Consider the following 18,483-nt stretch of genomic DNA (forward strand, 5'->3'; position numbering starts at 1 on the left):
AGGGAGTTTTTCCTTCCCACTGTCTCCAAGTGCTTGCTCACAGGGGGTCGTTTTGACCATTGGGGTTTTTCTGTAATTATTGTATGGCTTTGCCTTACAATATAAAGCGCCTTGGGGCAACTGTTTGTTGTGATTTGGCGCTATATAAATAAAATTGATTTGATATGATTTGTTCTGTCTGCCTGGTTATTTTGTATTGAAGGGTGCTTTTGTGCCTGTCCCGCTTGGTCCATTTAAATCAGACCACAGTCCATCTCCTCAGATAGTTCAGTTCATTTGGAGGAGGTTGTGAATGCGTATTCCAACTAGGGTCTGTATCCGAAGATTGGACCATGGACTGCTGGGCAAGATGGGACTCAGCTTGGTTCCAGGTTCCAAGTTTGGTACAGTTAACATTTTGGTGACCAAATATTCAAACTAAATGTGAATATTAGAAGGAAAACCAAAACTCAGGGAATAAATCAGTTGAGGCTAGCGATAGCTCTGACATTAGCATGTCCTCTTGTCAGTCTCCCGAAGGAATCAAGCAGCTAAAGCTAAATGTGCTAAAGCTGTAGCTCTTGGTTTCCTCAGTTATCTTGAATCAACCATCTGTGCTAAATGTACACTTCTAGTCAGACATTTACATGCATGGGATGTCATGCCAATATTGATTTCAACATGTGTGGGGGGTGGACAGAATCCAAATATTTGGTGTACATGTTTGATCCTATTTTGGAATTTTGTCATTGTATTTTCATTGCACGAGTGCAGATTTATACCCCCTGCAAACAAATGTTTGGGGGTGTACAAATACATTACCCTGTCCATCCGTCTGTCCGTATAACTCCTCCTAAAGCATTTGGACATTTGTGTTTTTTTTGTTTTTTTTTTTGACAAATCGTAAAAGCAAACAAAGGCAGTGGTTCCACACCACAACTAAGCTTAAATTTGTTCCTTTAAAAGTTATTCAAAAGGTTTTGTTTTTTTTTTTTTTTTTTTTTGAAAGGTAGTTTTTTTTAGTCTACATTTGAACGATTTAGCTAAATTTAAATGCCCAATTTTGGGAAAACAGACGATTCCACAATTTGTAGGCACCGTAACAAATGGCTTCGACTGCCTGTCGACTTTTTCATAACCCTTGAAACACACACACAAAAAAACAGTAAGCACAACTCCTCCTGAACCAGTTTTTGCAGAGAGAACTTTCACATAATGGTGACATGCCTTGGGAAGATGCGCATGAAGGAAAATAGTGCCGGTATCGCAGACTGAACGTTCTGCCCCTAAAAATTGGTCCGCCCTGCCTCCACTGCACATGCATCATTTCTGAGTTCAGCAGCTCGTCTGAGACAGAAACTCTTCACCCAAAGCGATCAGATGGATCAATGGGATTATTAACCATCAGATAACAAAGTAAAACCTCTTAAATCATTCTAAAGTCAGTTTTAAGCAGAAATGAGGTGATAATCGGTGGCACTTTGAAATGATGGATGCGCAGTGAGCACAGCTTCCTCTGTCTTTTATGGTGAAATAATGCTGACTTTATATGTAAATGATTGTTGTACAAAAGCTTCAGATATCTGTCACTGAGAGCAGTTTGAAGCAGGAATGAGGTGATAATCATTGAACTGTGGCTAATGATGCATATGCAATGAAGGTAGGGCGGACCGATTTTTAGGGGGGACCGTTCGGACAGTGACACCAGTCCAAGGTCTTGCAAGAGGAGATAACGAATTTAAAAACAAACCAAAAAAAAAACCCTTTATTTATTTAGTTGGATGGATGAATAAGCAGATCTGTTGAGTTCTTTACTGATGCCAGGTTTGTTAATCCAGGAGGTATTTAATCACAAAAGATTTACTAGCACCATCATACATAAGTGCAAACAATGGTGTATCACTTTGTGACCTTGCTCACAGAGGTCGAGTTGTCATTGGTGTTCTTGTCACGCCCAACAGAGTTCAACAACTCGTTGCCCGAGCTGCTCTGTTCAGATGAGGACTCTGGCAATGAGGATGTTCTGGACATGGAGTACTCTGAAGCGGAGGCCGAGAACCTGAAAAGGAATGCAGAGGTAGGTGACATCAGGAGCTGGAAGGCTTCCAAGTAGAATGCTGTCGGGTTTATTTACTGTGAAATTGATTCAGTTACACTACATCCTGAAAGTATTTGCAGCACTTCAGTTTTTCCACATTTTATGTTACAGCCTTATTCCGAAATGGATGAAATTCTTTTTTTTTTTTCTCTCTCTCTCCTTAAAATTCTACACATAATACTCCATAATGACCATGTGGAAAAGGGTGTTTTTTGTTTAAGATTTGTTTTTTCAAATTTATAAAAAAAAAAAACAAAGAAATTACATGTATATAATTATTCACAGCCTTTGCCATGAAACTTAAAATTGAGATCAGGTGTGTCCTGTTTCCACTGATCATCCTTGAGGTGTTTCTACAGCTTAATTGGAGTCCACCTTGGGTAAATTCAGTTTTCAGCAGTAGGAACTGTGAGACTAGTCAGGATTGAGGGAAAGATGAATGCAGCAATATACAGAGACATCCTGGATGAAAACCTGCTCCAGAGCGCTTCTGACCTCAGACTGGGGTGACAGTTCATCTTTCAACAGGACAGTGACCCTAAGCACACAGCCAAGATATCAAAGGAGTGGCTTCGGCACTCGCATACCTATGGACAATTTAAAAATTCCAGTCCACCTAACCCGCATGTCTTTGGATGTGGGAGGAAAACAGCACCCAGAGGAAACCCACACAAACACAGGGAGAACATGCAAACACCACACAGAAAGGCCACAGGCGGGAATTGAAGCCATGACCTCGCTGTGAGGCAACAGTGATAACCACTAAGCCACCGTGCTGCCTAATTTGCAAACATAAAAAGTCATGTTGTCATTATGGGGTGTTGTGAGTAGAATTTTAAGGGGGAAAAATAATTTACTTCATTTTGGAATAAGGCTGTAGCATAAACTGTAAGAAGTGAAGCACTGTGAATACTTTCCAGATGCACTGTAAATCTACTGAGTGAGTTTGTATCTCAAATTGTTTACAGCTTGACGTTGTAAAGTTGTCTGTAGGACCATTACATGTTATCCTTTGGATTACTTTTGATCCACCAAATAAAAACACTTTCTGGACCAGGAAGACGATTTTCTTTTATGAATAAGACTATGGAATATTTTGGTTATTGTGTGATAAGCAGCATCTGCTGCCAGTCTCACAACACGTCGCGAGTCATTAAACTGCTTCTTGATGTTTAATCCACAGAGTGGAGAGCTGGCCAACTCCTTCAGACTGATCAGTGTTGTCAGTCACATTGGGAGCAGCTCCTCTTCTGGTGAGTATTTGCCTTTAATTGGCTGTAAAAAAATGACAATTTATATATAAAATAAATGCTGGATGTAGTTTGTTGGATTATTATTGACCTCTGAAAACTGAGGTACTATGTGTAGAAGTGGCCATTATCCCAAACTGGTTTAGGTGGTGGTTTTGTAAAACCCACTGAACAGAAGCTGAATGTCTACACTATTTGCACCTCTTAAATGTTTCATCTGAACTTAATTTTGTCAGAGTCCAGAGGCAGCATTTCAAAAACTGTCTGTCCAAATAATTATGGATCTGGCCATGTCTCCCTCTCAGCCCTACCTACATGATATCTTTCCATTCTAGGCCATTACATCAGTGACGTGTACGACATGAAGAAACAGGCATGGCTGACCTACAATGACCTGGACGTGTCACGCACGCAGGAAGCAGCCGTCCAGAGAGACCGTGACCGCAGTGGATACATCTTCTTCTACATGCACAAGTGAGGTTTTTTTAGTCCCCCCCCCCCCCCCCCCCCCGCTTAAATGTCTCTCAGCAACTTGTACAATGAAATTTTGTCCTAATCCAACATTAAAACATACAATAAAACTAACAATCAAAAAAGCACAAAAGCATTATTTCAAACATTAGCTATGACTAGATTTTTCTAAATTAATTACACTTTTTCTGTGTTTAAGCATTTATCTGCAACTCAGGGTGTCTACAAATATAGACTCAATACAAATGAAGTATGTTGTGATACTTTCACTGAAATAATTCAGTTACAGCCTGTGACATAATTATACACAATGAAAATGACACTCAAGTACAAGATAAAATGCAGTACGGTACTTTAAAAATTGATTAACGGAAGGTAATGAGAACAGTTTTAAGCCGGCCACGCACTACACGAGGATACGGCATACTCCTGCCTTATGAACGTAACGCAACACCACATCGTAAAGGAGAAATGTATTTCAGAGGGGCCGCAGATCACAGCACACGTGTTACGTGCACCACTCTTCATGCGGCAAAGAATGAGCGAGAGCCGCGTAGCATGAGCAGGTTCTCCCATCTGTGGTGGATGCAGAGTTGTGTTGTGAGAGACAATAAAAAAAAAAGCAAAATTATTTCCAATGATCATTTAGTTCATGTGCACCTGAACATGTCTGCATTGTGCCAAATTTGTCAGTGCACAAAGTCCTTCAATACAAACTAACACTTTGAGTGAGATATTCCTGATGGTTTATGTGGATAATAATAAAAGCAAATGCAGTTATTGAGCGCAGAATAAATATTAGCGCAATGAGAAATGTGCATCGCTTCTGACCTCACCTTTTCTAGTGGCCACATGAGCAGCCACAAATGTTTTTCCACAGCTTTACTTTATTCTGTCTGTTCTAACAAATAGTTTTGTCTGCACTTACTTGGGGTTTCAACATCGGAAACTTTTTTTTAATGACTTTGCATTGTCTGTGGGTCTAATTAAAGTGAGTGTTTTCAGGCTGACAGGACTTTTACTATTATTATTATTATTATTATTATTATTAAAAGCATGTCTGAGGGCTTAGTGGTAGTGTGAGTCAGTCTGGCTCTTGAACAGAGCAGTTGTGCTCTGAATTGAATGAGCCTGTTGTGCATTGGAGGGGCACTCATGTGACCTACAGGCTCTAGGATTGGCTGTGTGTCAGATTGTCAACAACAGGGCTTGAAATGAAAGGGTGACACTAGTTTCAGGAAGTGGTCAAATGAATTCTGACATTCTGCTGCTGATCTGTATTAATATAAACTTAACGAAAAACAGAGTTGGATGCACCTGAGTGTCCACCAACACAGGAGAGCTAAAAAATAAATATTTCAAACAGGTGACTGCAAGCATGGAGAAGTAGCTCAGTCCTACACAGGCCAAGCATGACTGGGTTGGTGGTGGGTCACTGATGTCTGGGGAGGCATGTCCCTGGAAGGATGCATTTCTGGATACACTGTAACAAGAACTGTATTCAAACACAAGTCTGCATTGACAGGCCACCTCTTTATCTCCTGAGCTACCTCCTCTACAACAGTCACGATTTTGAACAAAAACAGTATCCGTGAAAGGCTCATCTTTGAGGATCAAAGATGGACTGTTCATTTCCAGTATAACAAATGTGAGAAAATGATTAAAATGTTTAAAATCAGTGTTCCTTGCCTTTTTCTCCCTCTACAATGCATAATATTGTTAAATGAGTCAAGGAATCTGGAGGCAGTTCAGTGCATAAAGGGCAAAGCACAAGCCTGAGGTGAACATAAATGATCTCTGATCCCGCAGCGGGCATTACATCAACAACTGTCCTTAATCAATAGCTGATATATCCACATGGACAAGGGATTACTTTGAGAAACCTTTGTCAAGCACCACATTATGGAGTTACATTCATGAATGTCACTTAAAACTTAACGGTGCACAAAAAGAACCCTCATGTTAACCTGGCCAGAAGAAGAGTCTACATCTCTGGGCTCTGAGGCATCTGGGTTGGACCATCACACAGTGGAAACATGTCTTGTGGTCAGACTGTAACCAGGAACAAGTCCTGTATAGAGTTGTTAGTGCCCCTGGCAAAGGTAAGAATTCATCTTTCCCATGCATTTTTCAACAAGATGTGCAAAACCACATTCTGCACATACTTGTAGTACAGAGCAGTGGGTGGGGACGAAAAGAGGATGGATACTGGACTTGAATGCCTACAGTCCTGACCTGTCCCCAATAGAGGATGTGTGGAGGATTTTGATACAAAAAAAAAAAAAATCCAACAGCGACCCCTTACTGTTGCAGACTTTAAGACATGTTTGCAGGGAGAAAGAGACAAAATAACACGTGAAATGCTTTACTTTGTACATTGAAACAGACAAATTTACTTTGTTTTGCTCCAAATGTTCTCACTGTGGGATTAATAAAGGATTCCTATTTTATGCTGATAAAAATAGAATAGTCTTTATTGTCATTGTATGGGTGGGAGACAACCAAGTTGGGGGTGCTCCTGCAGAGTTACTGTACACCACACAAAATTTTTAGAAGAACATGATCACAAGGTACAAAGAATAAAACAAAGGAAAGAAACAGTATGACAGATTGAAGAAGGCATTCTCTTAAAACAGAGACAAACTGAAATATGTACTGTATACTGATATGGATTAGTACAGTTTAAAAAGTAGCTGTAAACATTTAAGGCAGTGATTAAGACTGGGTTGGTTGTCGGCCTGCGGGGGTAGGTGTCTGCCTGTCCCCACAGTATGTATAGCCCAGGGGAAGAAGCGGTTTTGTCAGCCTGCTGGTGTGGGACTTTGTGAGTACACTACCTTATTTTAGATGGTCAAAACTTGAGGGTCAAAATCTAACTTGGCACGAGGCTCACAGGCGCTTGTGCTTATCCCTGGATACTACGGGATGAAGCAGAAGAAAGTCGATGGTTTCTCCTGGACAGGCTGACTGGAATCTAACTCTGGTCTACCTATTCAGTTTTCTTGTACCCCCCACCGTACAATGACAAAGACTTATATTCTATTCCCTCAATTTCCCTGCTGTATTATTTGGGGGGGAAAAAAAGTTAAAATATCTTAAATAAATACCCAAAAGTAGACTCTTGAGCTATGTAACAGAAACAGCACTGAAATAAACAAATGGGATTTTAACTGTTTATATGTTAGCTTATTCATACTAATGAGCTGTGTAGTGCCACTTTAAAACAGTCTATTTGGAATTCTTCAAAACCTTGTGGTTGGAGTTGTGCAGTCTTCAGAGAAAGCAACTATTATGTTACATGTTATCTTCACTTCACTTGCTTTATTTTGTGTGTGTGTGTGTGTGTCAGTCAGTCATGAAAACTGCGCCACTTACTCTATCATGTTACTGTTCACTTTTCCTTTTATGTCACATGGAATGAGTTAGACACTTGCAGAAAAATTAAGACTCCAGAACTGATCTTAACTGTGTGTCTCCAGGGACGTGTTTGAGCAGCTATCTGAAATGGAGCGAGCTGGATCCAGCAGCACTTCAGAGGCAGGGCGGAATGTCCTGCAGCCCCTCTGAGCTCACCGACACGCCGTGAAAACGTGACCTTTTCCCAAAAGCCTGGACTACAGTTGAACACTGTCCCTTTCTGTTCAACTTCAGGCACTTCTGTTCTACATGTCCACAAAATCCAGATGAACTTGGCACATGTAAGCACTGACGGGCAAACTCGAGGTGACTGAAGATGCCAGAAAAGCAGCTCATGTGTTCTGTGGATCACGTTTCCTGTTTCAGTGCCAGATTTTTTTCTTCCTTTTTTCTCCTCTTATGATTTTTCTCAATCAACTTGTATAAAGTTGCTTTTTTTCTGTTTCCTGACAGTTACTGAAACGTTAATAAACTTTAATACGGTTCATTCAGACTCTTGAAAGCAGCTGTCAGACAACAGATGTTCTTCATTTGCTTTTCAGACCTTCATATAAATTAAAGATATATTCTATGTTGGAGAATAAGCTATTGTAGAGTTAGCGGGTTATGTATGTCACGGGTATATTTGGTGCAATATTTATATTCTGGTACAAACTGGCAAAGTCAAATCCCCCAAAACAAAGTGTCGCGGTTGCTTTTTGAGCTTACGTGTGGGTCAGTGCCCGTATTTTCTAAATCTCACTCGTACAGTTGCTGTTGGAATTAACTCAGTGAAGCCCGGTATGTACTTTTATGGGGTTTGACCTTGTGCCTCCCAGAAAACTTATAAATACTATGTACACAAGCTTTATGTTGAAAGTTGCACATCCTTGTTCTTACTGTTTGTCAAACCTCACGATGTCCAAGTCCGGTTTTTGTTTTTTTGTTTTTTTTGCTTTTTTTGCTCATTTAAAAGCAAGACATTTTTTCCCCTATTTATTGGATTATCTTAGTTGACCTGTCGAGTTAATATGAAATAGTATTTCGTTCTCTGGTGGTCAGAAATGAGCCACAACACTGACAACTCACTGACAACAAAAACACCAAGGGAACTTTAGTTTGGTTCTTCTCTTGAAGGGCCTGGATGGTATTTATCAAACTTCTACTCATCTTGTTTAGCTACGCCCTGTGAGGCATGTTTTAGCACATAGAACTGTGGTGGACAGCTCTATAAAAACCATTTCAGAATGAAGTCACAGTTCAGCAAAGCACTGTGTATGTACCGTTAGTTATTTGGATAATGACACCCAATTTTTGTGTGTGTGTGTGTGTGTGTGAGATTATGCCTCTGTACACCACTAAGCAAGAGAGTTGAAACACAATGTGCTGCTTTCATTCAGTGGGTTCCCCATAAATCACTTTCAGAGCCAGTTTTCTTTTGATGAATTGAGGATGGATACATGAACATTTCCAATTCACTGAACATCTTGTACTTCATTTCCATCAGTCAAGTCATAAAGGTACTATACTGTAAATGTCTGCAGTAGACACCTTTCAAAGTCCAAGCGACTGCATGAAGGCGTCGAATGGAGGAAGCCAACAAGACACTCATGTCCACGCTGGAGGAGTTGTAGGCCTCTGGCTGTGACGTTACAAACTTAAGAATTTTGAGTGTTGCTCCACCAGTCAGCTTCATGGCGGAGAAGATATGACGTTTAAGTTTGCCAGAAGGCACATGGGGGAGCATGAACCTAGATTTGATCAGATTTCTTGTATGGAAAAAACAAAACAAAAATAAGGTTCTCCAATTACTTGTGGTGTCTGAAAACTGCTGTAATCCCAAAATGGTTAATGGGATGTTTTTGTTAGACCCCTTGAGTTAAAGCTACCAGCACATATTGATTCATTTCAATGCTGTTGTGTTGGTGTACAGAGACAAAATAACAGATATGGTCACTGCCTAAATATCTACACAACTGTAGAGAAGTCTCACACACACACACACACACACACACACACACACACACACACACACACACTAGCTGGCGTGATTCCATCTTATCAAATCCACATGACACCAGACATCTGTGATATTTGGTCAGTAAGATGAGACGTGGCCTGTTGGGACGGTTGGTAACAGCCATATTTCGTGGGTCGTTCAGGAGTGTTAATCTGTTACCACGTTACTGAAATCAGCATTACTGCAGTTACAACATAAAGTGTTCCTCAAGTTGTTTGGTTTTTGTTTTTTTTAAATGTATGCCTTGTGAAAGCGTGCGCCTTCCCGAACACGCCCTCAGTGCTGTGTCGCGGTGTATTTATTAAATCGGAATGAACAGCCCTTTTTCTATCAGTTCATATTAAATTGACTTCCTATAGCAGATTTTAATAAAATTCCTGTAAAAGTGCAGCGTTTGTCATCTGTTGTTTAAGACACTTGACAGTGTTTGAGGTATATAAACAAGTCCACGTCTTCATGTTCACCAATGACACTTTAACTACCGCGCGCCATCGCTAAAGTGACGTGTCCTGAGCGCACCTCTTTGTCAGCGGCTCCAGCAGACGGCCTGTCCGCCTGTTGTACTCCCTCAGAATGTATCTTTCCTTCTGCAGCATCTGGGACAGAGTGGGAAAGAAGCAGATTTGTGTTTTTAGGGGTGTTCTCTCGCACCCAGCACAGCACAAATTACTCATTCAAAGGTATCCATTCCCAAAGTTCAGACTGTAAGCTGCGATGCCGGGCATCATCCGTACCTCAGTCCACTCCTCCTCGGTCTCGTGCCGGTAACCCAGCAGGTGGCAGATGCCGTGAGCTGCGACAACCTGAACCACGAGAAGATGACAACGGTCATTCCAGCAGAGTGGTCAGTGTGATGGTGTGGATACACTACAGCAGCACTGCACACCAACACCACCTCTACTGATGTGTGCAAATTAATGCACTGCCCCCACGTCACCACCGAGGGCAGTGATGGTACCAGAAAGAGCAGCACAGACAGTTGTGAACGTGACTTACGGCAATATAAGGATTTCAGTAACTTCATTGACTTCTTTCTTTTCTGGGGCAGAACTATGGTACTACAGGTCAGGAGCACATGCTGGTGCTGCATCAACCACATTACAGAACCACACCGGGTCCTGGATGCCACCCAGGACACAACCGTTCTACCACCCCCTAAAAAGTAACCATCTATCTGCAGCAGCCAGGTGAAATGTGGGCCTCTGTGTTGCCTTCTCCAGCTGTTGGTGTCCTCAGAACTGAGGCACCTACGTGCTGGATGACACCCAGAGACAAACTGCATTCTCCACAACAAAAATGTGGCACATAAATTTTAACATTTATGGGGATTTTGTCAACATGGGGTCCAAAATATACAGACAGCACACTTTGTGGCAATCCCTTGGCAAACAAGACTCTCTTGATCGATTCCCAGACGGGATATCTACATCCAGGGTCGATCTAGAGACGTGGGTTTGTTTAACATGGGAATGTTATGCACCGATAAACAGTCTGACAGTTCCTTAGCCTGGTCTGATGGCTGGGAAATCTCAGGTGATCGTGGTCTGGGGACCTGCTGCAGCCTTCACAGCTGCTGCTTTACAAGCTGTCACCTCTTCCAACTGAGCCACTGTTGAGGACTTCTTGTTTCACCAGAACCCTGTTAGTCGTTTCGTGTTGAGTGTTCCTGTTGGGCCTTCATGGCTACTGTAGCAGCCATGGGGCACACAAGGCCCCCACCATACTTCACCCTAACAGGCAATCTATACGAGGATCTGGTAGAATCCTGGTTCATTATTTGACCACTCTTCTGAGCAGAACTGGTGGAGTTCAATTAAATTTGTCATGTTCCCATGGGATAAAAAAGCTTTTTAACCTACCATCCCTAGTTCTCAAGACCAGGCACCTAAGTGGCTCTACTCTACTCTTTTCTACTCTCCTATTTTACTCTTCCTTTTTAGATATTTAGATATACCTTTGTATACTGGCATAGTTCCACCTCAGAATTGGAATATAATATATAAGATATACCTTACTGAATTTTCATGTTTGTACACAGTCCAGACTGGATGGCAACCACTGAAGCGGACAACCAGCCCATCGCCACATCTCTAAAATAACCATCTATCTACTGTAGCCAAGTGAAGAGAGATAGTCCTCCTCCATTATTCCATCCCTTCCATTGGCAACAAAACAGCCTCAGACCTGATGCTACCACCAAGTGTTTAAGGTGACATTTTTGGAGCTGTTTGAAATAATAATTTGTAGTTGTTTAGAGACATTCCTGACATGTAAATGTGTAATCCTGTTTTTGAGATCAGCACTGAGCTGCTTTGACTTGACCTGTTGTTCTGTGTGTGTCAGTTCAGTGGGCCCTGTCCAACCCCTGATCACAAATCTAACAGGGCTTTTGAGGTCGTGATCTTGGCAAGTGTGCATTTTGGAACTTTCAGCATCACAGAGTGTAATAATACAGGTTGACTTGTGGACAAAATTCTTGTTCTGCCCCCAAAAAATAGATCAAAGAACTCAATGAAAGCCCAGTATAATTGTTATGTTTAACCACAAATGTATAAAAAAAGGGGAGGTTTGGAAATCACAACCTGAGGATGTCAGCAGAGGCTGCACAGCTTCAGACACACACACACTCACTGTTAGAGTTTCGTGCAGGTCCAATAGGTCCTCTTCACACTGTTTCATAACAAACTCGACTCCGAGGAAAATGTCCCCAAGGTTGAGCTCCTCTCTGGGGAGGTGACAGGGGATCTTACCGGGCCTCATGTCCTGGAAGCACAAACATGTCATTAGTCTGGTTTTTGTTGCAGTTTGTCAACACAATGTCAAAAAAGAACACAAGCAATTTCAAATCAATTCTGAAATCAGTTGTGTCTTTGTACAGCTGAACAGCTGTTCAGCCAGTGGTTCCGGGCACATCCCATCAGGAGGAGGCCCCGGGGAAGACCCAGGACTTGCAACTGGCTTGGGAACGCCTCGGGGTTCCCCCGGAGGAGCTGGGGATGGTGTGTGCGGATCGGGAGGTCTGGGCGGCTTTGCTTGAGCTGCTGTCCCCGCGACCCGACTCCGGATGAAGCAGAAGAAAATGGAAGGATTGTGTCTTTGGCTGTTTGTTTTGGTGTCAAGGCAGACCGTTAGTCACAGACATTCTGATTAAGTTTTGATACAGAATTCCTTTTATCAGTGAGCTTTGATCTTGATTCGTCTGCCTTTGATCCTCATGACTTTGTTCCTGATCCTGTCATTGATCCTGATTTTTCAGCTTTCACCCTGACTGCTTTGATTCAGGACTTCCGCCCTGATGTGAAAGTCAGGATGTGTCCAGATGTACAAATAATCAGCCACAATCAAATGGTCATGAATTTTGCAAAGAGTGTAATTTTTCACTTTGATCCAATGTTGCTCAACTTAGGTCCAATGTAAAATATCATCATTTACTGATATTGGTTCAAAGTTGTCATGAAGTGTACTCATCAGGATAAAAATTTTACAGCAGTAAGAATATAATAACTGTTTGCATTTTCTGGTGTTTCAGACTCTTCGTAGCAGAAACAATGACCACACAGATTTGAAAGAAAACAGGTCGACAGTATCATAATTTAAGATAGCCTCTTACATAACAAGGTATTGTTGAGACAAATAACACAATCTGAGAAAATATTTGGACATTCATGCGATCACGTACACTCCATTACGGACTCTCAAGGCCAACTAGACTACTACCGTCCAGTGCTGTCAGTAGCAACTCTCTGTTCAGGGAAAGCATCTTTTTTAATACACCTGATTTTGAACTCTATTTCCTGTCAGTCTTCAGTTCTCTCAAACAAGCAATTTTCTGAAACTTCTTAATTTTTCTGACACATCCGGGGGCTTTGATAATGCACTATGTCAGGACATCCTGTGGTAAGCCGCCTTCAGAGTTCATGCAAGCCGTCCTGACATAGCGCCCCACCTATGTTTTTAAGCCTGTTCTCAGCCCGCACCCACATGGGCGGGCCTTGTCCTGTGCGTGGATCAGTAGAGCTGTGTGACTGGTTGGAAAGTGTTGCATTTGACATTTATATGCGGGTGACCTGCTCGCATTGTTGACCTGAATGGTATGCGTCATATCAAAACTGTGTTCTGTCTGTGGCGTGATAAGCACAGAACAGTACGCATCATGACACCTGTCACCCCACAGGAGATATGAAGTTATCAAATAGACCGAGGACAGGGTCATGGGACATACTGTCCAACAAATCATAAGAATAACCCTCTGAGAATGGAAAACACCCCCTCCCATGTAAACAGACTGTGATAGACCTCTGACAGAGGTCTGTGCTCTCTGAGTGACATCATACCTACTTAGAACATGAATACACACATTTCATATTTACAGTGAGGAAAATAAGTATTTGAACATCCTGTGAAATCCGGAAATCACAATGTATGATTTTTTAAATAATTTATTTCTATGGTCAAAGTTCTTTATTAATCGTCTCCTTTCGGAGAAATTTAGTTTGGTGCATGAGGGGGGCTCACCTGTGCAGACAATAAAAACAGGACCAACCTTTATACAGTAAAAGCCACAAAAATAAATATCACCAACAATAAAATAGAATAAATAACCAAAAATAACCTTAAAAATCACTGTAATCAACCCACTATATTAGGGTTATGACTACAAAACTTTTTTCAAAACATTCATTTTCCTGATGTTGCATTTGATGAACTTTTACCCATAGATCACTTTTTTGAAGTTTATTTCACTGGATCATGAAAAAACCTCCCGCACCTAGCATCACATCACTTTTAAAAATACATGAGTTTACACAATACTATTTAAAAATAACGTAACAAGAAAAGAATTAGCAAGTATCAAGAAATAACAAGAAAATATATACAAATAAATATTGCTAAAATATATTATTAAACAATAATTAAAACAAATAAAAAATAAATCAATCAATCAATTTTTTTTAATATAGCGCCAAATCACAACAAACAGTTGCCCCAAGGCGCTTTATATTGTAAGGCAAGGCCATACAATAATTATGTAAAACCCCAACAGTCAAAACGACCCCCTGTGAGCAAGCACTTGGCTACAGTGGGAAGGAAAAACTCCCTTTTAACAGGAAGAAACCTCCAGCAGAACCAGGCTCAGGGAGGGGCAGTCTTCTGCTGGGACTGGTTGGGGCTGAGGGAGAGAACCAGGAAAAAGACATGCTGTGGAGGGGAGCAGAGATCGATCACTAATGATTAAATGCAGAGTGGTGCATACAGAGCAAAAAGAGAAAGAAACACTCAGTGCATCATGGGAACCCCCCAGCAGTCTAAGTCTATAGCAGCATAACTAAGGGATGGTTCAGGGTCACCTGATCCAGCCCTAACTATAAGCTTTAGCAAAAAGGAAAGTTTTAAGCCTAATCTTAAAAGTAGAGAGGGTGTCTGTCTCCCTGATCTGAATTGGGAGCTGGTTCCACAGGAGAGGAGCCTGAAAGCTGAAGGCTCTGCCTCCCATTCTACTCTTACAAACCCTAGGAACTACAAGTAAGCCTGCAGTCTGAGAGCGAAGCGCTCTATTGGGGTGATATGGTACTACGAGGTCCCTAAGATAAGATGGGACCTGATTATTCAAAACCTTATGAGTAAGAAGAAGAATTTTAAATTCTATTCTAGAATTAACAGGAAGCCAATGAAGAGAGGCCAGTATGGGTGAGATATGCTCTCTCCTTCTAGTCCCCGTCAGTACTCTAGCTGCAGCATTTTGAATTAACTGAAGGCTTTTTAGGGAACTTTTAGGACAACCTGATAATAATGAATTACAATAGTCCAGCCTAGAGGAAATAAATGCATGAATTAGTTTTTCAGCATCACTCTGAGACAAGACCTTTCTGATTTTAGAGATATTGCGTAAATGCAAAAAAGCAGTCCTACATATTTGTTTAATATGCGCTTTGAATGACATATCCTGATCAAAAATGACTCCAAGATTTCTCACAGTATTACTAGAGGTCAGGGTAATGCCATCCAGAGTAAGGATCTGGTTAGACACCATGTTTCTAAGATTTGTGGAGCCAAGTACAATAACTTCAGTTTTATCTGAGTTTAAAAGCAGGAAATTAGAGGTCATCCATGTCTTTATGTCTGTAAGACAATCCTGCAGTTTAGCTAATTGGTGTGTGTCCTCTGGCTTCATGGATAGATAAAGCTGGGTATCATCTGCGTAACAATGAAAATTAAATGAAAAGGTAAAATAGATGATGGGGGAGGTGATGGTCTAGTGGTTAAGGTGTTGGGCTTGAGTCCAGAAGATCATGGTTTCAATTCCCCACCTGACTGGAAAATCACTAAGGGCCCTTGGGCAAGGCCTTTAATCCCCTATTGCTCCCAGTGTGTAGTGAGCGCCTTGTATGGCAGCACCCTGACATCGGGGTGAATGTGAGGCATAATTGTAAAGCGCTTTGAGCATCTGATGCAGATGGAAAAGCGCTATATAAATGCAGTCCATTTACCATTTATATAAATGCAGTCCATTTATAGATAAACATGAACATGCCACTCAACAACGTCTGCTGCCAAACTGGTGTCTAGTCACAGGTGCTTCAAAGTCTGGCTGAAGATGGAGTTAGTGTCCCAACACCATCACAGTCTGTCTGGCGTCGAACAATCAGAGATGCAGAACAAGTTAAGAACTGCCTCATGGAACTGATCTCTGAAGAGAAATTTTGTTTGCATTTTGATGGTAAGAAAATTGACAATAAGGAGTACCAAGTTGTGTACTTGAAAAATGACAGAAGAACATTACAACTTACATTTGGCTTGTGACAGTAGAACCACTGCAGACATCTATATACCACTACAGGACCTCCTTGATGAGTACAATGCATGGAACAGTATTCAGATGATCATCTCTGACACAACAGCAGACAATACTGGTCACAAAAATGGTGTTGTAGCCAGGCTTCAGAGAACATTTCAAGACAAGGGATTCGATGAACCTCAATACATCGGCTGCCAACACCACATTCTTGATCTTGTTCTGCGACATGTGAACTTCTTTTTTGCTATACGGTCACGGTCACCTAACATTAACTACGAGTTTATTGATGAGATTTTGGAACAGTATGATGATTTGCAAAATGCACACATGGGCACAGAAGTGATACCAGAGTATGAGAACCTTGGCTGGAGAGATGATTTTAAATTCCTTTTTGAGCTTTGTGAAGCATACAAGTTTTACAAAACAGAGGAAAAATAGCCTCACATCAAATGGCACAAGCTGCCATCACTTCACAGTGCCAGGTGGAACTCACGAGGAATTTTAGCACTTATTGCATTTTTCCTTCTTCCAAACTGGCGAGAACAGCTGAGGGTAACTTGCTATTTCATTGCAACTACATGGAAGCGGGCCTGGTTTTCTAACCAACACTATTCAGAGACAGATTATGAAGTCCTGCTGTCATCAATATCCAAACTTAAGTGTCCCAAAGCTGTGAAATGCTTCTCTACTCATAGTAGCTGAGAGAGCTGTAAGGTTGATGGAGGTTTGTTCTACTTGCAAAACAGACAAATATCTTAGCAGCAAATTTATTAACACTAATACACAAATCTGAAACACTATTAAAAACACAACAAATGCTATATGTCCTCATTTTCATGTATTCCTCATGTGTATTGTATGTAAGACTGACATGTTATAATATAGAGTGTTTGAGCCGCTAGGTGTTTTAATGTGAAATATGAAACTGTCTTAGGTGCGGGAGGTTTTTTCAAGGTCTGGCAAAACCAAAGTCATTTTTGTGAGTTTTAGGTAAAAGTTCATCATTTATAACCCCAGGCTAATAAATTTGAGATATGTTATAACCCTACCACTATATACTACTAAAACCACACAGCCATTTACCACTCACCATTCAACTAAAAAATGTGCAAAATTTATCCTATGACATAAGTACAATTTAAGCTTGTTCATTAATAAGCTTAATAGACAACGGAACAAATGAGTGTTTGTACCGGTTACATTTGCACAAAGGAACACAATATCTCTTTCCTGAGTTTAACAAGGTATACATACAAATAAATTATTGAAAAATCATACATTGTGATTTCTGGATTTTTTTTATTTTTTTTTTAAGATTATGTCTCTCACGGTGGACATTGCACCTAAGATGAAAATTTCAGACCCCTCCATGCTTTCTAAGTGGGAGAACTTACAAAATCGCAGGGTGTTCAAATACTTATTTTCCTCACTGTATATATACAGCACTGTGCAAAGCACCATAATGCTCTTGGACAAATCTGGTGTTTGATAGTTTTCATTTGCCAGATCATGTCCTAACCCTAACCCCCTGTCAGGCGAAAAAATAAAATAAAATATAAATCCTAATAACTTAGTGGGTTAGTCCGTCGTCATGGTTACCTCGTAGAATGAGAATGAGAGGACATCCGTGGGCACGTTTTTCTTCCTGTAGATGTTATTAATCTTCTGAATCCTCTTGTTGTCCACGCAGATGATGCCCAGGTCAAACTTCTGGATGCCCAGAATGTGTCTCAGCGTGTCCACGTCCTTACGCAGCCTGGCGCGCCGCACTGGCACCACCTTCTGGAGATTCCGCAATACTACACCCATTTCACAACTCGTAAAAAAAAAGGCCAAACGTTCACAATCACACGACAGACGTGAGCGAATATGCACATTTCCCTTGTCGCCGGTTAATAACCTCACAGCAGGTTTTCGAACAATCGTAGACTCTTCAAAGTGACAAGAATCCCCGATATTATCAACATTTACTTCCGCTAAATCAGTAGTTACTATTTCTCTGAATTACGTAAATGCGCCAGAAGAAAACTAATCCTAATCTGTCATTGATTTCGATGTCTGATAAACCCAAGAACATTTGCATTATCCAAACCGAACCCAAAAATTTGCCGAACCGCCGCCGTCTTCTTCTGCTTCTTCTAAATGCGGTCAACGTCCACTTTTAAAACCTGCTACTGCCCCTTACTGCACTGGAGGACGAAACGCTCCAAACTCGCCACCGTTGGTTTTAATTTGGGCAAAAATCCTTATATATGTAAAATAAACATATAAATAATCATTATAATGCTCAGTAACTATAAAACTAATGAAGTTGAAAAATACAATATAAAAGAATAACAACACAGTAAGCGTTTAATCCTGTACAAAAGCACACAAGCCCTGAGAACAGTAATTATTGAATAAAAATTGCTTACTCTGAGACTTGAACTGGGAACTATTTCCATTGAACTTGAACTATTTCCATCTTTATGAC

The 18,483-nt window shown here is 41.0% G+C and overlaps 1 protein-coding gene across 1 annotated transcript; it reads right to left on the bottom strand.

The window, feature by feature from the left end:
- Positions 1-1,803: 1,803 nt before the first annotated feature.
- LOC117525055 (endoribonuclease YbeY-like) lies at positions 1,804-18,151 on the bottom strand. The gene is made up of 5 exons (XM_034186897.1): positions 17,610-18,151; positions 11,846-11,977; positions 9,949-10,017; positions 9,734-9,810; positions 1,804-2,038 (listed from the first exon to the last, which is right to left on the bottom strand). Exons 1-5 carry the CDS (start codon positions 17,817-17,819, stop codon positions 1,879-1,881), a joined length of 648 nt encoding a protein of 215 aa, XP_034042788.1. The 5' UTR covers positions 17,820-18,151; the 3' UTR covers positions 1,804-1,878.
- Positions 18,152-18,483: the final 332 nt, after the last annotated feature.

This window comes from Thalassophryne amazonica, chromosome 14, assembly GCF_902500255.1.
Source record: "Thalassophryne amazonica chromosome 14, fThaAma1.1, whole genome shotgun sequence".
NCBI classification, from domain to species: domain Eukaryota; kingdom Metazoa; phylum Chordata; class Actinopteri; order Batrachoidiformes; family Batrachoididae; genus Thalassophryne; species Thalassophryne amazonica.

Coding starts and splice junctions, on each gene's coding strand:
- LOC117525055 (XM_034186897.1), bottom strand. CDS start 17,819: ATGGGTGTAGTATTGCGGAATCTCCAGAAGGTGGTGCCAGTGCGGCGC. Junction 11,978..17,609: donor TCTCATTCTCATTCTACGAG/GTAACCATGACG, acceptor TTGTGCTTCCAG/GACATGAGGCCCGGTAAGAT. Junction 2,039..9,733: donor CTGGAGCCGCTGACAAAGAG/GTGCGCTCAGGA, acceptor ATTCCTTTTCAG/GTTCTCGGCCTCCGCTTCAG.